Genomic DNA, 24,659 nt, shown 5'->3' with positions numbered 1-24,659 from the left:
GCGTGGAAGGAACACGTTATTCCAACCAGTTCCTTTCTCCACCATGCCCCCTGCTAGTGCTGGCTTTGAGGCTCCGATACCTCTTCCCTGATGGCAACAGTTTGAACAGACTGTTATCAGGGTGTGTGTGGGGTCTTTGATCATCCTCTGGGATGTGCTGCAGCTGTGCAGAGCTCCTCCAAACTGGGCAGCCACACCAATACCAGCAAGGCAAGTGAGTCGCACTTGCACCTGACCTGAATGAGAGGCTAGGCAAGTTGAGTTCCCATACAAGTTGCATGCTGTACTTCTCGTCAGCAGAAGTGAAAACGCCGACAATTGGATTTCCCCCACATTTCTTGATCTACTGGGAAATGTAGACATACATGAGTCAGAAATGTACCATCTTTTTTTATATTTCGTAGCTGTCAGGAAGAAACCTTATCTCCATATTCAAACTTTTTGTGTTTTTTCATAAATTAATGCCCTATATTGGATCATGTTACAGCATCACACAAAAGCAAAACTAGCAGATCTACAAGCTAGAAACATGGCACAATGCGTTCTGAACTTGACGGTCTGCTATTTTCGCTGTTTTTGAACTTGAATCCTGAAGAGTGACACAGGCTTTTCACACCACAGAGACGAGATATATATATACTGTTGTAGACCCAGTATAGCAGTAATGAAGTCTAGACTAGACATAAAATATATACTTTACTGGAGGTTTTAATGTGGCAATTGTTTTTTATTTAAAAAGGTTTACCCCTAGTTTACAGTCTCTAGCTTGCCTCCTTTGGGTAAAGTAACCATTTAAATTATGATGTAAGTCTTGTACAGTAGGTCCCTGTATTATATGCAGTTGTTTGTAACAGTATGAATGCTGTTATGAATGTTGGCTCTTGCGGTCAGTGGTTGTGAGAGGATATTTTTTTCTTATTGCACTTATTTGCATTCCTGTTCTTAATTTAACAATCACTGTATTAATTGCAGGCAGCCCAGCAGTGAGAAAGGTATGTGTTCACATAGACTACGTGACACCACCGGCGTCATACGTGGATGTATAAGCAGCATAATCTTGGAAAGATGCCCAGACTTGAGGCTTACACAAAGTAAGTCTTACTGTGAGTAAGACATGTGATGCTGTGGGGCAGCAGCCAGATTTAAAGTGATGCATAGTAGTCACAGATCAGCTGATGCAATGGATTTACAGTGCTAATAGAAATGAAAGGATTATTAATTCCTCTTCTCATTGCTTGTTAACTTAATAACAACTAAACTCTAACATGTTCAGCCTGTACTCTTATTCTTTAATGTAGGCTAATGATGTTAATAATATAATACACGTTTATGCATTATTTTGTCTTTACATAAATGCACAGCATATAGGGCTGCATATTTCCTAATTGTAATTGATTCTTTGAATACTTTAACAGTTTGCAGAAAAAAGTACAGTTCAATACAAGGTCTGTTAAGAGATTTTATAACCCAAGAAAGCACTATGGCTTGATTCCATTGGGGTCCTTCATATTCAAGTCATCTGCACATTTAATGTCATACAAATATACAGTACTATATGCAAAAACATAAAAGAAAAATAAACCAGTAAGACGTTCTGAGGGCGAGATCGTGTGCACACATCCGCCTTAGTGACGGCAGACTGCTGGGCGAGCGCTGGGATAGGGGGTCAGATCAACATATGGAATGAATTCTGTACTGGCCATATATGGAGCGTGTCTTTGAGGTCAGATCAACATATGGTCTTCTCCATGTATGGCTATCCAGGGTTTGATGAGATCCGTGTCGTGATCTTCATACATGTAGACGGCCATATATGGTTGCGTGACGTGTCACGAGGCGTGACCATATATGGAGGCGTGACATGACGTGTGACACGACTGATGGGAAATCATGGGAATTTTGGGAAACCTATATGGTCACAATATGTACAAATAACGATCAAAGAATTGCATAAACGGTACAACATTTCATAAAAAGGCTGTGCGATAGTACCGTATTGTGACGAATATAAGACTACTCTGATTAATAGACTCAGATTAATTTGTGGAAAAAGAGCATTGAATGTCAATTTATTTTCCATTGGAAAAAAAAGGGTGTGTTGTTAGAAGAGGACACAGGTCCCCAGGCAGTGAGTTCCACAGCCAAGGGGTCCATAGCCTACGGCAAAAGTTTGGTCCCCCCTTTGTGACAAGGCAATACTTTGGAACCTTTGCTTGATGATCTCACTCAGTCAGCGGCCTGGTTTATAGGGAGTTCAAAGATCACAGATGTAAGCTGGCTTGGCTTTGAGAAAAACAAGCAATGCAATCTTAAAATCAATTCTAAAACATTGTCACCTCCCACTTTGACTGTAAAGCCGTCAGCCTTGATGAGGTTTTTATTTGACCCAAAGAGAATGGATTCAGTTTTCCCATAGGCCAGATGTAACGATAGTTTGTTATCAGTGGGCCAGGTGCAGATTCTACCGAGTTCAGAGCTGAGGGCTTTTTCAACCTGCAATTTGTCCCTGTCTGAGACCAGCAGAGCCAAGTCCTCCACGAATAAGAACAAATTGCGGTCAGGCTGATGTCATTGTCGTTGAATACCAACAAACTCAACTCACCTCAAAACACAGTCGCCAGGCAATTATTGCTTAATTGATTATGTCCATTGCAAAATGATTCGATACCGATTATTTCCATTGCAAAACGATATACGATACAAAGTCAAACGATAGCCTATACGTATTTGCTGTTTACATATCGATTTTATCGACTTTTTATGATTTTTTAAATTAGAATCGATATTTTGATACAGTTACTATATCGTTACACCCCTAATATATATAAATTAGGAACTGACTAGTATGCTTCCTTGCGGAACGCCACAGCTCACAACTTGTGAGATATTCTATGAAAACATAAAAAGACAGGTTTATTGCAATAAACAGGTAGTTTTATGTTTGCATAGAATGTGTAGAGACGACTCTTGCTCATTGTTACAAACTTACAATGGCAAAGTCAGGTGATAAATGGACGTTACATTATCACTAAATAAACGTTTGGATAGTTTACGAGTCTGTCTGTGGTTGTGTTCTGAGGAATTCATTCATAAAGTTAACCCGCCCACAATTGGTTTGGTTGTAGAGCGCCGCTGTTACACCCAGGTCGGTGCCCTATCTAATACTGTGGCTCAAGATCTCGCGTTCTGTCGAATTTGTCGAAAGATAAACTAAAGATTTAGGCCCAATCCCAATTGCCTCCCTCAAGCCCTGAGCCCTGAACCCTCATTGACTTTAGTGACGTCAGCTGTAAGTGCTTGAGGGTGAGAGGCTGCAAGGGCTCCAAATTGTTGTGAAAGAAATGGGACAGCACTTTGAAGATGAGTCCGCCATTCATGACACTTGCATCACTTTATAGGCTACAAACTGTCCTCATTCACAGCCAGTGCCTACCTACATGCTTAGCCTATTTATACATGTCTATCATGTCTATTTTAGTATTTAAGATGATCGTTTTATTATTAGTTTAATAAATACACTTTCCTGTGTGATATTAGTTGTAATATTCATATATAATAATGTGTATTATACATTTCATTTCCATATTATTTTACTTTGCTCATTAGTCATTTCTCATCATGTTTCCCTTAATATTATTATTGTTATTAAATATATAGCCTATATCCTGCACTCCGTCTCCTTTTGAGAACAGTAAGAAAGCACTATTGTGTTTGTTGACATTCTAATCGCGATACATAACTAATTTGCATACCTAGATTATTGACGTTCGGAGGATCCCCCTCATTCCACTGGTAACGCTATGAACTGTGGGTAATTTATTTGCCAAAGTCAGCCTAAAGTCAGCATCGACGCTGACTTTGGCAAAGGGCACATAAAGGGGCGGGGCTGAGCCCTCACTGACTTACCGATTTCAAATGGGACATCCCTCAAGCCCTCGCAGACTTCACATGAACGCGCAGCTAAGTCAGTGAGGGCTCATTGAGTCAGCAAGGGAGTGGATTGGGATTGGGCCCGCCAGCCTCACCAAAAGCTAAAATTAAAGATTTGATTGGCTTTTGAGTTAGTATCTTATTAATAAAAATGTATTTAATTACATTTAAAAAGCCATACGTAACTCCCTGATATAAGTCAATTAAGTCCCAGTTGTTGTAGTTTCTTACTTGTTTTAGAAATAGGTTTTCACGATGATGATTTAAATAGGCTTACTACACCATGGAAACAAGACAAGGTTTTTTTTTTGTGTCATCCTTTTTGCACCATTTGGATATCGTACCACTGTACTTAATTTGAAAACTGTTAATAAATAAAGTATAATCAACCAATCAAATTAAGTACAGAATAAAAGGCCTTTGGCAGAGTGACAGTGACAGAGTTTAGCCCTAGCTGCAGGCCTGTCACACATGAAACCAACAAAACAGCGACCCCGCAGGGTCACCGGATTCTCCAGTTCACCAATCTCGGTGTAACGCCAAAAGCACCTCTTAAAGACAGCAGCCGAACAAGTGTGACACAACACTGACAACAGAGCTGAGTCCTGACCACCACCAGCTGTCTGTCAGTCACATGGCTAGGTAGGGTTTTAGAGTACGTGCATGGTATCAAAATTATGCCGCAGCCGGTCAGACTGCATAATATTCGAAGAGACTGTTATTTGGTGCAGTTCGGAATCAGATGAAAGTTTATATAGACGGAGTTGAAATGAAAAGAGGAAACTAAACCCCCGTCTTGTTCTACACAGGCTGACCGTGTGATCTGCGTCTGCGTGACGGAGAACTTTCGCTTCTCGGATTACTCTCCAAGTGGCCGTTTGTTTACGCCACCCACGACTTATTTATTGGCTGTTGCTGCTGTTGTTGCTGCTGCTGCACTTCTTGGAAGAGTTCCATTTCTTCAAACGAGCTAAAAGGTCTGTATTCATTATAGTTATAGTGGGCGGCGGGCGGGGGATAATTTAATGCTCAAGTGGATTCAAAATTATAAAGTGATCTTTCCATATTAAAGTGAACTGCGCAACACGTTTAATTCTCTATTTCTATGTTATAGCGCTATAACAGCTGACTCACTACAGAGGGGTAGTGGTGGACTACACTGTACAGTAAACTGTACATTTTGCTTGAGAGCGGCGAGCCTATATACTGTAGGCTATAGCCTACTGACCTAACAAAAGTTTATTTATTTAATGATACTAATTATATATATATTTTCAACTAGAAATATTGCACATTTGAAACTTACAAATATATTATGGAGTCGGAATATTTATTAAAATAATATCTAAAAATGGGAAATTTACTTTGTAATTTGTAGGCTACTTCAGAATACTTGAAGGTATGGGGTCCTGGGGAAGCTCCCCTCTATGAGGTTTTTTAAAACAGAACATACATTTTCAGGTCGGGACAACAATTTCATCCAATCAGGAGAAAGACACACAAAATATATCACTTTAATTATTTACTTGATGGTATACTTTTCTGTATCCTACAGGAGTTTGAACAGGAGTGAACAGAAGCTGCCACGGGACCACACAGGACCACCAACACCACATTAAATGACCATCCAATGAGTTGATCTCACTTCGTCATCACTCAAAGATTTAGTTTTTATCTAAACCCAAAAGCTCAAACACAGTTGTGGTGGTTATAGATCAACAGGATTGATCTATTAGCCTATCAAAGAGGCCTTAATGAGGCCATGTGTGTAACACCCATGATTTGAAACTCGGGTCTTTCGTGTGGAAAACCCAACACCTTATCCACTAGCCTATAGGGGAATTCCATCCCCTTGGCCAGATCATCAGGCAGAGGCTCTGAGGCTGAGCCACTCCACTGCTGCACATGGATTGACCCTTCAACTCCGACTGAAGAAAGGATGATCGGGTCGCCGGACCTGCTGGCGTTCACTGGTACGGAGGGCTTTGGGGACGACGGGGTGGAGGTGGTGGAGGACGTTCTGCCAGAGGAGCTGTCCGTCCCTCTGTTCCCCTCGGCGGACCCGTGGACCACCGCCGCTCACTTCCACCGAGACTTCATCCTGGTGGCCGAGTTCTCAGAGCAGGTGAACGTGCAGGGGTGTTTTTGTTGTTTTACAATTTACAATTCATCGTTTTACAATTTAGCCAGAATTTGATTAAAGGGGCATTCCACTCATTTTCAACATTTTACTATGTCATTAATATACATTAGAGCTGTTGTGTGGAAATAATAAAAAAGGTCCCCCCATTCTGTCTGAAAAAATAATCACATCTTGATGTCATGTTAATGATTTTTGTCAGACCTCCAGGGGGACTTTTTTATTATTTCCACACAAGAGCTCTAAGGTATATTAATGACATAGTAAAATGTTGAAAATGAGTGGTATTCCCCTTTAAGCCCTGTCTTATACTTTGTGTGAATGTTATTTAGCTTTCTTGGCATGAGAAAAGATTTGCTTTTTGAAACAAATACCGGTACCATATCTTTCAAGTTTTTGCAGTCACTTTTGGGACAGATGCAGGAAACACAATGGTTCAGAATGGTTCACAAATCTGGCTGCTGTGTTCGCACACAGCGTTATATACAAGTAAATGCAGCATTTACCATTTCTAAAACGGTCACTGTGTTTGTCCCCTACTACAGGTGGGACCCCAGCCGCTGCTGACCATTCCGGACGACCCCAGGGTCCTCGGCACGTTCGACCTCAACCACTTCTCTGTGCGCCTCATGTCCGTGGACTACCAGGCGTCCTGCCCCGGGCCCACCGCCCACTACACCATGACCGGCGCCGGCGGTGGCCCCCGCCTCAGCTTCAGCGAGGACTCCCGGGTGGTGCTGGGAGACTCGGCAGACGGCGCCTTCGCCTACGTCCACCACCTGACCCTGTACGACCTGGAGGCGCGCGGCATGGTGCGTCCGTTCTGCATGGCATACGTGTCCTCGGACCAGGACAAGCTGATGCACTGCTTCCTTGAGCTCTCCGCGTGCTTCTCTCGCGCCTCCGACAGCCTGAAGACCGGCAACCGCCGGGCCTTCGCCAAGGAGCTGCAGCGGAGACTGCAAGAGCTGGAGTAAGATACACACATGGAGTACAAGAGTACACGAGCTGGTGAAAGATAAACACATACGACCGGGCTACAGTGGGGACTTAACGGAACCGTACACACGGCTGCACCGACAATTAGTCCGTCAGGCGGGGAGTTCCGTATTTCCTGTATTTTTTTTCCCTCTGAAGCTGAGGTGAAGGACTGCGGACACGCGAAAAATAGAGCACATGCGTAAAAAAAAGATTCACGTGCAAAGCTTACACACAACCTGCGCACCACAGACGGGTTCCATTAATTATAGTAGCATAGTTGTGGAGCCAATTCAGTCCCCAGTGTAGCCCGGGCCATAGAGAGTATACGAGAGCTGGAGTAAGATACACACATGGAGCAGCACAAGATGGATGCATACATCACATTATCGTCGCTGTCGGGCAGGAACCTCTTATCTCCATATTCTAACTTTTTGTGTGTTTTTTTCATAACTTAACGCCCTGCCTTCTTGATCATAGTACAAAGTCAAAGTCGTGCAATTTGTCAAACACGTTAGCGCAGTGCAATTTGTTCTCCGCATTTGACCCATCTCTTGGAGCGGTGAGCTGCAGCCGTGCCATGCTCGGGGATCATTAGATCATTAGATCTACAAGCTCGAAACGTGGCGCGAATCGATGCGCTCCAAGCTTGTTGATCTGCTATTTTGGCTATTTATTTTTATTTGAATCCTTAAAAGTAACAGTTTTTGGATGGTTTCCACCCGACAGAGACGATACACACAAGATGGATGCATACATGCACATATCGTTTACTCTCAGAGGCAGAAACCTTCATATTTTCAACATTTGAAAGTGAAGGGGGAAGTGGTTAAGTCTGTCTGGGTTAGGGTTAGTATTAACAAGAGCTAAACAACAACTACATTGGATGATTGGATCCATTGGAACACAGGTTCTTTTTTTTTAATACTGAAAAGTATCATGGTTTCATCATGGTTATCATTGACAGACAGTGGCAATAAAGTTGATAAGGGCAGTTGACAGTTGATAAGATAAAGATCCATGTGGCTATAAAAGAGGGTTCATTATTGAGGCAAGGACAGAAGGAGCTTCAGTGACAAAAACTGCTTCTGGCTACTGTTTCCAGGAACAGAGACTCAAGTAAATAGTGCTGGTAACTGTGGTTGAAAGCACATTGTCCGTGACCTTAATAAGTAAGCCTTGCCGAGCCATGAGGCCCATAGGGCATAGCCTATCTCCTGTTTCTGACTCTTGATGTACAAGTATCCTGTGATGAAATCTTTCTATTCTGTCCTGATGGGAGAAGTCTCTTCCAGGATGAATGAGGGGTATAATATACATAGTTGAATATGTTGATGAGTACAACTATGTGAATTTTCCTTTTCATCTTTTTGTATTATTAATGTATCACAGTGAAAACATTCTCACAGATTATCTTATCGTCGACTAAATCAACTAGGCTGGTGAACCACTTAAGCCCTATCGTGTAGTTCATTGTATAGCAGTGTCATGCAAACATAGTGACAATAGCTGATCTACAAGCTCACAACACATTGTGATGCAATGTGAGCTTATCTGAAATTTTTGCATTTCTATTTGTATGTGTTGTGTTGCCTACCATGACATGCATGCTTAAATGGAAGTTTGAAAAGTGATGCCAGTTTTTTAAAGTGGTTTCCTATTAATAAGTGGAATAATTCGACTTCATGGTCCAATTATGTTTCTTGACTAATCGATATAATAATAACCGTATAATATTTATTTGACCAACTTAATGTTTGGGCATACATACGTTTTGGTTTCCGATATTTAAAATCTCAATAATTTGAAAAGATCTGGACAACTAACTGGCAGATATAGCTAAAGGAAGTATATTTAAATGCAATGTTTATCTTTCTCAAGATATTGTGTCAAACTGTTCAGACCTGTCTTGTGTCTGAATACTTGCGTAACTATTATCATATCTTACAGTAAGTTGCCACTTACACGTCAGCGCTCCCCACCATCATCATCATCATCATCAGTGAATATGTGTTGTTAGTTCCCCAGAGTCTCTTGTAGGATCTGGATCTATGTCACTGCATTGAAGCTGTTCTGGTGGCTCGTGGTGACCCTGCACCTTGACACAATGACACACTTCATGACACTTCTTTCCCTTTCATTTGTCACCCTTCTGTATGTAGGCTGACTTGTGTGTGTGTGTGTGTGTGTGTGTGTGTGTGTGTGTGTGTGTGTGTGTATGTGTGTGTGTGTGTGTGTGTGTGTGTGTGTGTGTGTGTGTGTGTGTGTGTGTGTGTGTGTGTGTGTGTGCGCACGCGCAGGCGCAGCCAATGTGGAATGTGTGACGTTTCTTGTGTACAGATGGAACCAAATGGATCCTTATGGGGTCCATTTAGTTCCATTTTTTTTGTGTCGATTGGGATCTGTGGCTAATGCAGAGCTTCTCAAAGTGGGTGCCATGCGTGGCACAAACTGGGCGTCCCAACTTGAAAATCATGTATTATCTAAATGTTTGGTTACAGGTACAAGCGTTTGACTCTGCAGAGAGCAGCAGAGCTCCAGGCTCCAGCAGCAGACACAGAGGAGTTCATGGACGTGGGAGATGAGCCCTCTGAGCTGGCTGCAGTGGAGCACTCCATCCTGGACCACAGAGAACTCCTCCGCCAGGTAGGTCTTTTACACTTATAGCTACGGTGTCCATAGCGGTTTGCGCCTGAACCACTAGGCCACTGGCACCCCCAGAGATGCAGGTTAAAAAAGATATATAAATATATATAGGCACCACCTCAGTCTTAACCGGCCATGTAACTCCCCTAACATCATATCAGTTTTAACCGACCACTTAAGTCCCCTAACCTCATATCAGTCTTAACCGGCCATGTAAGGGCCGATTCATACTCCTATTTTATAGCCGAATAAAAGTCGGTTCGGCTCTGTAGAGCCTACAATGTGACGTCATTTGAGGTTCGGGGGGGCGGGTACGCGTCCTAAAGTCGGCTCTTCGGTGCTACTGAAATTTTCTGACGAGCCGAAATCATTTCGGCACTACAGCGCCGAAACAGCGGTAAAATAGGAGTATGAATCGGCCCTAAGTCAGTTTCACTTCTGTGTTTCCTAGGCTGTCAGAATACTGGTCCATAAGGTCGTCTTGATAAGTAACCTAACTGGTGATTATCGGTTTGTAACATTTGAAGCGTGTTGTGTGCCTTTGTTGTGTTGAAACAGGAACTTTGTTTGTCTCCTCCTCTTTCTTAGTCCATTTCCTCCTGGGTGCTTCTGTGTTTTTAATTTCCTATACTAACAACAACTACATGTTCATGGCAGTGGCGATGACAGATTCTATCTTGTGAGATATTAGTTTTATCGTCTCCAAAACTGTTACTTTTTAGGATTTAAATTCAAAAGTAGCAGATCTACAAACAACAAAGCTTTGAGCTTCTATATCTGCTACTTTTGATGATTTTGTGTGACGCTGTAGTATCAACTAGCACGTTAATTTACAAAAAAACATGAACAGTTAAAATATGGAAATGAGAGGTTTCTGCCCGACAGTTAATGGATCTACAGTACAAGCTCACAACACAATGAGATGTGACGATCAATAACTTGTAGACTGGCTACTTTACCTAATTCTGAACAATTTTGCCTATACTGTATAATGCTCACAATTGGGATTGATTATTCAATCATTATTTAATTTAAATAATCGATTATTGATTATTGTTATGAAATCATCAAATTAAATCGCTTAGTTTGATTCACTGTTTGCCACCAGGTCACTTCCTACCCCAACAGGAAGTTGAAGCAGCCTGACTTCCTGCCATACGACCCGGCCGACAGCCTGGCTGACCCGCCCGGGTCACTGACACCCTCGCCCTGCCCCTCCCCACCAAGGTTATTATTTTTACAATTTAATTTTAGTTTGAATCATTTTGGTTAGTTTTGTTGCTTTTTGAACTCTACTTTAGTTTAGTATTATTTTTTGTGTTTTAGTTTTTTGTGTCATGTTTTTATGTATTTGTCAGGGGTGAGGTTCAGAAAGGACAGAAAAAGTATTGTGAAATAACAAAGGTTTTCTGAAAAACTTCCAATATTTATTCAAAAATTACAAAAACATTATGTTGCTATATACTGTACATAGCATAACAACACAAAAACGGGTTCCCGTCTTGAAAAGTAAAAACCGAAAACGGTATTTTCTTTCAATTACACACACCACATGAAGCCTTGAATTCATGGAGATTTTGTTGTTTTGTCGCATTCCAATAAGTTCATGACCGGTTCATCGGTCAATAGTACCAGTAGACTCCACCGTTCATCAAATTATTGACTTAGGAATTCGACAAAAAAAATCTCTATGGATTTAAGGCTTCATGGGGTGAGTAATTTGATAGAAAATAAGTCCATCTTTGGGTGAACTACTCCCTTAAGAAAGTATTCTCAGTTAAACAAATTAAAGATAGATTTAAAGCACCACTGTGTAACCTTCCTCTTCTACCCTGGATTCAAACGGTTTCCGGCACAAAGTGCTGACATTTTTACCATTGAGCTAATAGAGCCTGCCTACCTGCTCAGGGGATAAATTAAATCTTGACTATCAGGTCAACATTCATGTCGGATCCTGTGTCTAGGTGAGACATGACCTTTGGCACCATCTATCTAAATGTCTCAATAGAAGAGCAGGGAGACACAATACGACCACCCCAATTGGATAAGTTATATTGTATTAAAATATAATATAAATACAAGGCTTTTTTAATGGTGCCAGCATCTTATAATGAGCATTAGTGAGGACCAATTGTATGAAGGTAGGTCAAAAATAGTGCTTCTTTAACCCATTCTGGGCGGGAACCCCTTTTGGTGGTTTAACTAAGCATTTATGTTATACTTTAGCTATTGAAAAATAGCAGATCTACAAGCTCAGAGCTTGTAGGTCTGCTATTTTTGAAAAATCGTAAAAATGCGGCACAGATCTTTGAATATATATTCTTTCTTTTTTATTTCGACGTCAGGCCTAAATCTATAGGACTAAAACGGATATTCCAAAATTATAGCAGTGGAGTGGACACGCATAGCTGAATAACGAAGGCGCTTGCGCAACTCGGACGGTTGGAGCCAAAATAAAAGCAAAAAATATTAAAAAAAAAATTAAACGAACTAATAATAAACCCAAATCCTCCCCCCTCCATAGCTCCTCCCCTCCCCGGCGGTTTGAGCGGCGCCTGAAGCCTCTGGAGGAGCTCAGCGACACCTACTTCCTGACGCTGACCCTGGAGCAGCTGGCGGACACGGAGCGCCGGCTGCGCGGCGCTCGCGGCGCCCTGCACACCGCGCGCCTCACGCGCACGCTGTCCCGGAGGCTGGAGCTCACCAACTTCCTGTTTGACCTGTGGCCCCGGTCCGAGCAGGACTGCTGCGAGGAGGACGACGAGAGGGAAAGAGACGCTAGGTCAGAATTTTGAATTACTTACGGCCACCGACTAGTTCCATGCCGCTACACGACGTCTCTGTAAATGCATGGAATCTCTGCTGCATGCCTGTCAAGGTGCGAGTATGTCCAAATTTGCTCAAATAAAAATGTCTTATGTATTTGCCCAGTGAAGCATAACGTTTATAGCAGCGCTGATTTTTTTATTGAGCTCCTAACAACATCGACGTTCAATCGCCTCAATTCCGAGAAAAACACAGCTAAAGATCGCACTTATAATGGAAGTGGACGGACAGGAAAGATTTCATTGACTGACCACAGCGGAAGCGAGTGTTGCCTTTCCTAGCGTCGGTGACACGATATCTTTCCAAATCAATACTAATGACGAGATTTGTCATCATTGGCACAGATGGGTAAAATTCCTAAACACGAGAAATCGCGTCAGTCATCGAGTTAATTTGAGGAAAGTAACACAGTATCACTTCCACACACATTCTACCACAGGTCGTTTCGAGGAAGCAATCTGATTGGTTGAAACAGCCTTCTAGCCGTGGGTTAAACCAGCACCGTTCAACACCTACTCAAAACAAAGAATTCAGCTGCTCTGTTCTCCCAGAGTGCTAGCAAACTCGGTGGCTAGGCTAGCTAGTTTCTTGGGACATTTGTGGTCGTAGTGACTAAATCTGTCATTAAAAAATATATATTCTTTCAGCGATTTTCTTAGTTTTAATGGTAACTGTGGTAGAATTGCAATATTACACTCGAGGGTGTGGGTTAACGTGATTATTGCCACTTCAGTGAGGCTTGCGGAACTCGACTTCGTCTCGTTCCTGACCGCATCCCTGTCGTGGCAATAATCACGTTAACCGGCCCAGGCGGTGGCATGACCGTCTGGGCACCCGACTGGTAATCCAGTCGCAGTGTGCCTCGGGTTCGACTCCCGAGCCCGCCACGGCCTTTACTGCATGTCTTCCCCCATCTCTCTCCCGTTTCCTGTCAGCCTACTGTCTGTCCCTTCAAAGAAAACCAATAAAAGGCGTAAGCCGCAAAAAGAAAAAAAGAAAATCACGTTAACCCCACACCCTCTCGTGTAATATTGCTTAAATGAATAACATCCCTGCAGAGAGTTGTCATCAGATCCACGGAGGTCGAGAGGAGGAGCCAGAGAGTGCCTGGAGGTGCCGCTGGTGGCCTCTCCGGCCAGCCTGGACTCCTTCCACTCCTGCGTGGAGGAGATCCCCATCAAGATGGAGGCCGCCGAGGAGGAGGGGGACGACGAGGGGTCGGGGTCGGCGTCGGTGACCCCCGACCCCGACGTCGCCATTGAGATGATGATGACGGGGAGCGTGAGCAGTGGCGACAGCATCGAAGTGCTCGGCACCGAGAGGTCGTATCGCACCCAGCAGGCCGTCTACGGTACGACCCGCCCCCTTGGTGTCCCCATGTGATGACCAGCAGGGACGCATGGCGTCACATTCTGCTTAGTTATGAATGCTGTTGGGCAGGGGTGGGCAACTGGCAGCCCGGGGGGCCACACGCGGCCCCCACCTTCACTTAATGTGGCCCTCAGGTTAAGCCCCTAGCAGGGACCCCCTGAGTCTATAGTCAAGCCCCTAGCAGGGACCCCCTGAGTCTATAGTCAAGCCCCTATACTAGCAGGGACCCCCACAGACACACACACACACACACACACACACACACACACACACACACACACACACACACACACACACACACACACACACTGAGAATCTGTTCCATTTCTCTCCAAAACCCTTGAATATGATGGAATACTGTCATTATGGTAAGCTCACATTTCACATAACACACACCATACAGTATACAACTCCTCTAACGTAAATCATAACAAATAAAAGGCAGATTTCGGGACTGTCCCGCATGATGCGGGAAGGGTGGTCACCCTAAGCCCCTAGCAAGGGACCCCCCTGAGTCGATACATTTATGGAAGGATGATTGTTATTGCTTAAACATGTAACTGTATAAGTTTGCGGGACATAATACTGTATATAGCTATATAGTTGTTACAAAGTTACATATTGAGGATGTGTAAACAATGTACCGGTGAATGAATGATTGAACGCCTGTGAGTGATAAAGTCCAAATGAGAGTGCAGGGCTGCGTGTAGTCGAGGCTGCATGGGTGTGTCTACCACGCCAGGGGAGAAGGAAGACTGACAGTGTCACTCCCTGTTCTCTCTCCCTGTTCTCTGTCTCTCTCTACTGTGGACTATCAATAAAGGCCCCAAAAATATATATTTATCCCATTCTGGGGCGGGAACCCCTTTTTGGTGTTTTAAGCATTATGTTATAATTTAGCTATTGAAGAATAGCAGATCTACAAGCTCGTAGCGCGGCACCGAGTGCCGCGCTACGAGCTTGTAGGTCTGCTATTTTTGAAAAATCGTGAAAACATTATAGAATCATAGGTATTTCCGAAAACTGTCAGGATTTTCAATTCACTTCTAGTCATTTTACTAGTTGACTAGTTGCCTAGTTTACTAGTCGTTGTTTAACCACCTATTTGTTTAACCACCTATTATGTAAAAAACTAGTACCAGCAAGGTCGACTAGTGGATTTACTAGTCGACTAGTTGCTTAATGCCCTAATATATATGGCTCAAAAGCTAACATTATAGTACCACCAGGAACAAAAACGAAAAACAAAAATTTTAATGAATCCAATTTCCTGATTCAACTCTTTAGTGAGAATTTGAATGAAACAAATAGAACCAATAGACTACTTAAAGTCTACGAGATAAACTATTCCAGGACACGGCCCCTGTGTACAGGAATGAGTTCATCCCACTATCAGTCTTGAACTTGGAAGGGACGACATTATTAGTGGCTCTCCCTCCTATGGCATGCCCAGTTCTGTGAAATATAACACTTAGCTGATACTCAGTTATTACCATCAAATGAGCTACTGTAACTATAGTTAGTAATATCTGTCCGTGGTGCAAAATCTATTCAGATGGGGGGGCCCGCTAGCCAAATAAATACATAGCACAAAATCTTTGAGAATCACTTTCATAATGTCTCATAATATACAACAAGACAAAACGTGTTCTCTCACTCTCATTTTAACCAGAAACATCAGCTGGGATGTTTGACACCTCGGCGAGGCGCACGCTGCCAGCAGCGGCGGAGGCGGGGACCGCCTCCAGGCGCGTCGCGGTGCAGCGTGCCTCCGCCAGGCGCGCCAACAGCGAGGACAGCATCGAGGTCCTGAGCACCACGGAGTCCATCGTCCCCGACGACCTCACCGCCATCACGGAGGAAGAGGCGGAGGAGGAGCACCAGCTCAACGACGACGGCGGATTCCTGGATGCCGAGGAGGAGGAGGAGTCAATGGAGGAATTAAGGACTGGGGAAAATGACGGCCAGCGAGAGGAGGAGGAGGAGGAGCCTGTTCAGAGAATGGAGTCTCCGGCTGAGAGAGAAGAGTCGGCGCAGCAAAGGACTGTGGGTAATGAAGTCCGTGACGGCTGCCAGAGGGTCCCCACAGTGCCTGAACTCCACGTGAACGTGGCTCCTCCTGCGACGACGACGACAACAACAACAACAACGCTACTCCTGCCAGAGGTAAGCCTGTGGCCGCCTCCTTCTCGCTTCGCCGCTCCTCCCCTGAGGCTACTGAGCGTGGACGAGGAGGTGGCGTCCGACTGCGCCAGCTTCACCTCCTCCTCGGAGCCCTTAACCTCCCTGTCGTCGTCCCACAACAGGTTCCACCACCACAGCAGAGGCCAGAGGACGGGCAGGAGGCGCAGGTAAATAATAAGCTATGTGCCCCTTTGTGAAACTTTTTGTGGTTAAACAAAGCGATCAAACTTTCTTCTTTCCTGCCTTGACTTATCCCCCCCCCCCCTCTTCTTCCCTTTCTTTATCCCATTTTGTACCTGAGATCAGATTCCAAAATTGTCTTCTAAATCGTGACGGTTTTCTGAAAAAAGCTATGTTTCTATGTCAGTCGTTCTTCGATTATAAAAAAAGAAATACAAGCTCGTAGCACGCCACTCGGTGGCGCGCTATGAGGTTGTAGATCTGCTATTTTTCAACAGCTATATTATAACATAATGCTAACACCAAAAAGGGTTCCCGTCCCAAAATGGGTTAATTTAGTGGAAAAATGACACGATGGGAAGTATGCCCCAAAAACGAAAATTTCACCCACTTTTTTGCGACAATATTATGATTCCGATTCAGGGCCGCCCTCCGAGCGCTGCGCTTCCTGCAGCAGAACTCCTTCTCGCAGCACGCCGTCTTCTGCCTGCTGAGTGGCCGGCCGCTGGTGGTGCTCGGAGGGGACGAGAGCGCCGTCCGGAAGCTGGTGGACGCCCTGGCCCTGTTCGTGCCCGCCCCCGGAGGCCCGGAGGGCGCCGACGCGGTGCTGCCCTGTCTGACCGCTCCCCTTCAGCTGACCGACCTCCTCGCCTGGCGTCTTATCGGCATACACAGGTATATACCGCATGTCCAAAATGTATAATCCGTTCATCCATTGTAAGTGTGCAAGGCCACAGATAATAATTCATTGATGACCCCCATCGCCGTTTATTTATTTATTTTCTCCTCTGGGCTGTAAACGGTAGTGTCCGTTTTCCTGCCTCGGATCAGCCTCTGTGATTGTGCTTTTGCTCCCATTCAAAGCATGGATAAGAGAAACGACCGTATGGCAGTGGTTTGGTTACCAAATCTTGTACTGTAGCTTGAGACCTAAAAGGGCGACTCCATGTCTCCGCGGGACCCAGACTACTGAAAATACTATCTACTTGTAGATCGGCCATTTTCACAATTTTTGTTTAATTTAATTTCTTAACCCATTTTGACCTGAGATCAGATTAAAAAAATGTCTTCTGCATCCTGACAGTTTTCTGAAAAAGCTATGTTTCTATGTCAGTCGTTCTTAGATTTTTCAAAAATAGCAGACCTACAAGCTCGTAGCGCGCCACTCGGTGGCGCGCTATGAGCTTGTAGATCTGCTATTTTTCAATAGCTAAAGCATAACATAATGCTAACACCAAAAGGGGTTCCCGCCCCAAAATGGGTTTTAATTAAAAGCTAGAATTTTGACAAATGTACTTTTTCAAAATATTTTTAAATAATAATAATAATAATAATAATAATAATAATAATAATAATACAAATGCATCCTGACCCACTGCTTGTGAAACATTGCTGCACATTTTATCATCAACATTGGAGTAGAAGAAATGTGTAAATGAATTGCCTCACGCCTCACACCTGGTCTCCCTCTCCTCCTCTGAACAGATCGTCCTCTACCTCATCGTGCGGCGTGCTCAACTCTCTGGCCAGGTACGCACGCTACCTGGCCGTGCTGGACCTGGACCAGAGGACCCTGCGCTGTCCGTCATACCAAGGTTAGTACATACTGTATACATATATGTGCATACTGTACATGTTTTAGTTGTATTGTTCCGTTGCCATGGGTGGGTGACAATATTGTCACGAGGAAAGACAGAATTACCTATCCAGTTTCCATCCTGACGGAAAGTCTTTCCTGTGATACAATATGGCTACCAATTTAAAGGGACACTTAACACAAAATATATGTTAATGACGTTTAGAAGATTTAGAACACTTTCCTGGGGGTTTTTATGTGTGTAATATGCGGTTTTAGATATTTTAGATTTGAGCAGCGAGCCCAGTGTCTCTGATGTCATGGACACTGGGCTCACTTACTTCCTGGACTACATGTTGTCTCAGTAAAAATTTAAAAATTAAAACGGTTCAATAGGACTTTTCCATAGTATCGATACTATCGATACAGGCCCGCTCCGTCCTCCCGTCTGTTGAGACATGCTCCGCAGCGCACACACAAAGAGTACAGCCCCCTCCCTTCTGAGCCTTGAGGGAGGGGGAGGGGCCGTCCTGACATCTCAGACAAAGCGCACAGCCTGCAGGCTGCACAGCACTCACACTACAGACATTGTCGTTCTGTGACAAGTTCTGTCTCCCCGCTGTGTTAATAGCTGGTCGCTCGTATTTCTTTATGTAAGATAAAGAATCCGATGTACACGGAGAGCTAAAGAGGACAGTTGCCAAAGCCTGCATACAATTACATCCTACTTGTTGCTAATAAAAATAATAATAATAATAATAGTTTGAGTAGGCTGGCCTTAGACAGGATGCATTGAATAATATCTGAATAGATTATCAAACTTTATTTATCTTGATTTATTTTTTATAATTATAAATGATAAAGATAGTTAAGGATAAGGATAATAAGGAATAGAAACCAAGATGATGTGGTTGACTGGTCAGAAAGAAATTAAATGCTGTTGTGCTTCACAACTTTACTTTTATGTGTAGGCCTACTGGTTTTTAACTGGTCCATAGTTACTATGTATAATAATAATGATTATTATTATAATAATAGGCCTAATAATAATAATAAATAATAAAAATGTTAAAAAATATGAAAGTGCATAAGACTGCACAGCTTTTATTTGTAATAAATGTTAAACCCTCAGAAATCGCCGTGGTTGCGTGGTATCGAAAATGGTATCAAAATATCAATACTTTTCCAAATATCGTATCGAAGTTGAAAATCCAGTATCTTGACAACACTAGTAAGACAGCCCTCCCCCTATCCACAAGGATGCACCAAAGCATTATGGGAATTGTAGTCCAGGAAGACAATTTTAAGCTGATAAATGGGTACTATCTCCTGATTGGCTGAAAAATTGCCAGCTACCTGAAAATATCTGCATATTAAAGAGCTGGAGAGACACAGTAATGATTACTATTACAAACCTTTCGTTTTGATCAAGAAATATCACTAACCCTACCTTTGATTAAAATGTTCGGAGCAGTGTAGATTTTGGCAGCAAATTTCTATTTTTGTTTAGTCATAGTCTTTGGAATGAGACTTAATTTAGTTTTAGTCAGATTTTAGTCACCTGGAATGTTTTAGTGTTAGTCTGGTTTTAGTCGACTAAATGTCATGCGATTTTAGTCGACTAAATCTACAGTTGACTAAAATTAATTTTGTCAGGCTTTAATGCCGTCGTAATGGCTGATTTTACACTTGCTGAAAATTGCCGATCTACAAGCTCACAACGCGTCACGCTGCAACGCGTCGTGAGCTTGTAGATCTGCTATTTTCAGCATGCAACCAAGAGTAAAATCACTTATACCGGTCCTAACATTTTTGTCTAGTTTTTATCTGTTGACGAAATTGTCAATTATATTTAGCCTTAGTTTTAGGTTTATTTATTTAACAGATGGTATAAAAAATAGACAATACCAATGAACAAAAATACAATGCAAGGAAAGGAATAAGCCAGCTTGGAATCCTTTCCTGTATGGAAGAGGTCATTGATTAAGCAGATTAAAAGTTCATTAAGAACAATAAAGAAATAAAGAAATAAAAGCAGAGACTGCACAAAAAGGGGAAATAAACAATACAACAAAAACACAAAAGAAAATATAACAACTAAATCATGTAGTCACCATAGATTAGTTTTCATTTATTTTCCATTTAGTTTCCATCAGTGAAAAAAGGTAGTCGACAAACATTCTTTGCCATAGTGTTAGTCGTGGTTCGGAGGCTCGATTCTAGTGCAAAAGAAACATGACATGATATTAGACACACACAGCACCGGATGGCAGCAGAGAGGAGCAAAGCGTAGAATGGCCTATAGAATGATGTTACCATAGGTGCTCATTGCTGTTTGATGATGTTGCGTAGAGTGGGCCTAATGGACACAAGATGTGGCTGAAATGTGCCTGCATAATGAATGCTGTTTTATATAAACTGTACAATATGTGAAGACATTGAGGGTGGGATAATACTTATGAATAGTCTGTGGCAAGTGTGGAGGAAAGTGGAGTGCTGTTAATTCCAGTTTGACTTATTTATTTCATCTTGGTTATAACTCTAAACAACAGTATACCGTCCGTCCGTCCGCAGGCTCCGTGGTCAAGTGTCTGGCTGACCCTCACAGCTCCATCTACAGGGGCAGCACCTACCTGCTGCACCTGGAGAGCTGCCTGACGGCGCTGGCCGGCCAGGCTCTGCTCCACACCTTCACCTCCTCCTCCTCCTCCGTGGAGGACCTGCTCCATGCTCCTCTACACCAAGCCGGGAAGGAGGAGGAGGACGACGACGACGATGTCGGTGCACAGAGGAGGAGGAGGAGGAGCCAACTCCTCCTGGAGCACGGCGGCTTCTGCGGCAGCGACGACGACCTGAGAGTGATGCGCTTCCTGTCCGACCTCATCAGAGTGCGCCACGTGGGGAGCGTGGGCCCGCCCGTCCTGAGCTTCTCCTACAGTCCCGTGCACCTCCACAGAAACACCACCGCCCCCACATAGAGCAGTGGTACACCTCCACAGAAACACCACCGCCCCCACATAGAGCAGTGGTACACCTCCACAGAAACACCACCGCCCCCACATAGAGCAGCAGCAAGGGCAGAATCCATTTCTTCCGGCGGCGGCCGGTAGGCACCGTCGGCCGGTCTTTTTATAGGTCGGCCGGTCGGTCCGAATGCATTTTTAGCGGCCGACGTGAAATACGTCGGCCGGCCGGTGCGATGGGTCGGCCGGTCCGTAGGTGCGTCGGCCGGTCGTTTGATATGATTTTTTTTTTTCTGCTCTCGTTGCAAAAGACCGCCTCTTAGGGGAACGTTTCTTTAAGGTAAGTCACGGCTTTCTAATAGTCTAGGGGTCTGTGAAAATGCCTCTCGATTTATTGCTCCGTGTGGCACTCGGTTCGGATCCCGCTCATGGCAAACTTAAAAACCTTTATTTTATAATGTTCGTAGCCTTTATTGTGTATGGACACAATAGCTACATTTTAGACTGCATCATTATTGTATATTATATTTAAAAAAATAGCCGTATTGAATTAATACATATTTAATTATTTGATAGGCAGGCAGGCAGACAGACAGACAGACAGACAGACAGACAGACAGACAGACAGACAGACAGACAGACAGACAGACAGACAGACAGACAGACAGACAGACAGGCAGGCAGGCAGGCAGGCAGGCAGGCAGGCAAGCAGACAGACAGACAGACACGCAGACAGACAGACAGACAGACTGTCTGACTCTGTCTGTCTGACTTACTTTAAAGAAACGTTCCCCTAAGAGGCGGTCTTTTGCAACGAAAAAAAATATATGAAGAAAGATAACGATATGACTGGGTGTTTTACAGCAGGAACTATTAAGTTAGCTATAATAATAATAATTCATATTCGTAGCACAGCCAGTGGTCATGTGACTTGACACATTTACCCCCGCACGCACGCACGCACCTCCCCTCCCGTATCGGACTATTGTCCCATCTAACCTCCTGGGGTGGACCGCCTCCCAATCACGGACCGGCCGACCTAATCACGGACCGGCCGACCTAATCACGGACCGGCCGACGTAATCACGGACCGGCCGACGTAATCACGGACCGGCCGACGTAAACACGGACCGGCCGACGTAATCACAGACTGTCTGACGTAAACACGGACCGGCCGACCTAATCACGGAACGGCCGACCTAATCACGGACCGGCCGACGTAAACACGGACCGGCCGACGTAATCACGGACCGGCCGACGTAATCACGGACCGGCCGACGTAAACACGGACCGGCCGACCTAATCACGGAACGGCCGACCTAATCACGGACCGGCCGACGTAAACACGGACCGGCCGACGTAAACACGGAACGGCCAACCTAATCACGGACCGGCCGACGTAAACACGGACCGGCCGACGTAATCACGGAACGGCCGACCTAATCACGGACCGGCCGACGTAAACACGGACCGGCCGACGTAAACACGGACCGGCCGACCTAATCACGGACCGGCCGACCTAATCACGGAACGGCCGACCTAATCACGGACCGGCCGACGTAAACACGGACCGGCCGACGTAATCACGGACCGGCCGACGTAAACACGGACCGGCCGACCTAATCACGGAACGGCCGACCTAATCACGGACCGGCCGACGTAAACACGGACCGGCCGACCTAATCACGGAACGGCCGACCTAATCACGGACCGGCCGACGTAAACATGGACCGGCCGACCTAATCACGGAACGGCCGACCTAATCACGGACCGGCCGACGTAAACACGGACCGGCCGACGTAAACACGGACCGGCCGACGCACCTACGGACCGGCCGACGGTGCCTACCGGCCGAGGCGTGGGCTGGAAGAAATGGATTCTGCCCTCCCTCTAGAGCAGGGTGCACCTCCACAGAAACACCACCGCCCCCACATAGAGCAGGGTGCACCTGCACAGAAACACCACCGCCCCCACATAGAGCAGTGGTACACCTCCACAGAAACACCACCGCCCCCACATAGAGCAGGGTGCACCTCCACAGAAACACCACCGCACCCACATAGAGCAGTGGTGCACCTCCACACATAGAAACACCACCTAGAGCAGTTGCCCAGTGGCTTTGACTTGGAGCACGAAACCACGGGTGGAGCTTGTCGAACTGCCACTTTTGCTGCTTTTGAATTTGCATCCCGAAAAGTACGAGTTTTGGACAATATGCTTCTCGCACGACGAACAGTGAAAATAGACGATCTGCAAGCTCACAACATTGCGAGCTTGTAGATGGCAGAATATGGCAATTTTATTTGTATTTTTGTCTTGAAAAATTAAGAGATTTATTCTTTACTATTTTTGACAATAATGACCCCAAGAAATACATGATTTTTATACAACATGATTTAAATGTTGGACTACCTCCGAGCAGCCACACTGACATATACAAGTACACCCCCCGGACATGATGCTAGTACGTATGTCACAGAGACCTGACCCCCAATCCAGCCCTTGATGCAGAGTGCCTAGCATGGAGGCTGCCTAGCATGGGGTCCCATTTTGTATAGTCTTTGGTATGACGACCCGACCGGGGATTGAACCTGACCTCCCAATCTCAGGGTGGACACTAACCACAAGGCCACTGAACTGACATAGAGGCCCTATCATGCGCTGGCCGCATTTAACTGTCTATACTTCTATAGCTCAGTTTCCCTGCTGTGATGCTAGGTTGTTTGATGTTACTTAAAGGACCACTTCACCATTTTTCAACCTATCTTCATATACTAGGTCCTCACTAATAATCATGAAAGAATGGCGCAATTTTTTTCTACTCGGTTTGTGTCTCATAGGAGGGCTGTGGGCAGTTCAACTTCAACTTAAAAAAATGGAAGCCATCGTTCTCACGATAATGAAAATCTAAATATTTTTGTAAAAAAATCTTGTTTAAAAAACAATCTGCCTAATGATGATGTCACTGGAAGACGGTTTCTAAACTGCCCACAGCCCTCCTATGAGACACAGACTGAGTAGGAAAACAATCGTGCAATTTTTCATGATTATTAGTGAGGACCTATTATATAAAGATAGGTTGAAAAGTGGTGAAGTGGTCCTTTAACAAGTGAAGATCTGTTCCTTCCGGAACACTGCCTTTGGTCATCATCTGCTGCCACGACAAATCAGTTTGCTTAGCATGTGTACTACTGAGCCAATTACTGTACGGTTTGTTCAATATTAAATTTATGTTATGTATTGCAATTACAAGAAAGGGAATCTTCTGTACTGTCCGGTGTCCTGTCGTCCATCTGTCCAGTGGTGGAAAAAAACTCAGAGAATCTCCTCAGCTTTCCATTGTTCTTCTGGGTGTTAAACTTATTCTCCAAAATGTGGTCCACAGTGAAGAGTAGAAGAAACTCAGCTAGACTTGAACCGACAGCCCATGGTCTCTGAGTTAATTTTGTCTTCAAAAGGACGAAAATAACTCAAACTACAAAAAAAAAAATGTACTAGTTTTTCATCATTTTGGACCATGGGCTATAGCCCATATCGTACGGCATATTTTTGAGGATTTGAAAAAAATGAAAAAAAAAACCCATGGTCTCTGAGTGAATTTCGTCTTCAAAAGTACGAAAATAACTCAAACTACAAAAAAAATAATGTACTAGTTTTTCATCATTTTGGACCATGGGCTATAGCCCATATCGTACGGCATATTTTTGAGGATTTGAAAAAAATGGAAAAAAAAACTATGGGTTATAGCACACTTTGATTTTTTTTAAATCCTCGTTTTTCATCATTTTGGACCATGGGCTATTATAACCCATATCGCACGGCATACTATAGCTCGCCGTTTTTCATCATTTTTGAGGATTTGAAA

At 44.2% G+C, this 24,659-nt stretch overlaps 1 protein-coding gene across 2 annotated transcripts; it reads left to right on the top strand.

The window, feature by feature from the left end:
- The first annotated feature begins 90 nt into the window (after nt 1-90).
- smcr8b (Smith-Magenis syndrome chromosome region, candidate 8b) lies at nt 91-24,040 on the top strand. Of its 2 annotated transcripts, XM_083765169.1 has the most exons (14): nt 91-256; nt 977-1,091; nt 4,740-4,907; nt 5,486-6,055; nt 6,616-7,043; nt 9,550-9,694; nt 10,803-10,921; nt 12,219-12,476; nt 13,579-13,871; nt 15,564-16,242; nt 16,679-16,930; nt 17,741-17,850; nt 20,406-20,856; nt 22,731-24,040. In XM_083765169.1, the coding sequence occupies exons 4-13, from the start codon at nt 5,870-5,872 to the stop codon at nt 20,807-20,809; spliced, it is 2,874 nt and encodes a 957-aa protein (XP_083621295.1). In that variant the 5' UTR covers nt 91-256; nt 977-1,091; nt 4,740-4,907; nt 5,486-5,869; the 3' UTR covers nt 20,810-20,856; nt 22,731-24,040. The 2 variants fall into 2 exon arrangements, with proteins under 2 accessions (XP_083621295.1, XP_083621294.1); XM_083765168.1 differs by lacking the exons at nt 91-256; nt 977-1,091; nt 22,731-24,040 and adding an exon at nt 4,473-4,572 and having other exon boundaries at nt 20,406-20,913.
- The last annotated feature ends 619 nt before the right edge of the window (nt 24,041-24,659 follow it).

This window comes from Protomyctophum parallelum (assembly GCF_964188405.1).
Source record: "Protomyctophum parallelum genome assembly, chromosome: 5".
NCBI lineage: Eukaryota > Metazoa > Chordata > Actinopteri > Myctophiformes > Myctophidae > Protomyctophum > Protomyctophum parallelum.
This window is presented reverse-complemented; position numbering and strand designations above follow the sequence as displayed.

Excerpts from the sequence above, each read along its gene's own strand:
- smcr8b (XM_083765169.1), top strand. The coding sequence starts at position 5,870 with ATGATCGGGTCGCCGGACCTGCTGGCGTTCACTGGTACGGAGGGCTTT. Across the intron at positions 9,695-10,802 it reads ACAGAGAACTCCTCCGCCAG|GTCACTTCCTACCCCAACAG; the intron begins GTAGGTCTTTTA and ends GTTTGCCACCAG. Across the intron at positions 10,922-12,218 it reads CCCTGCCCCTCCCCACCAAG|CTCCTCCCCTCCCCGGCGGT; the intron begins GTTATTATTTTT and ends CCCCCTCCATAG.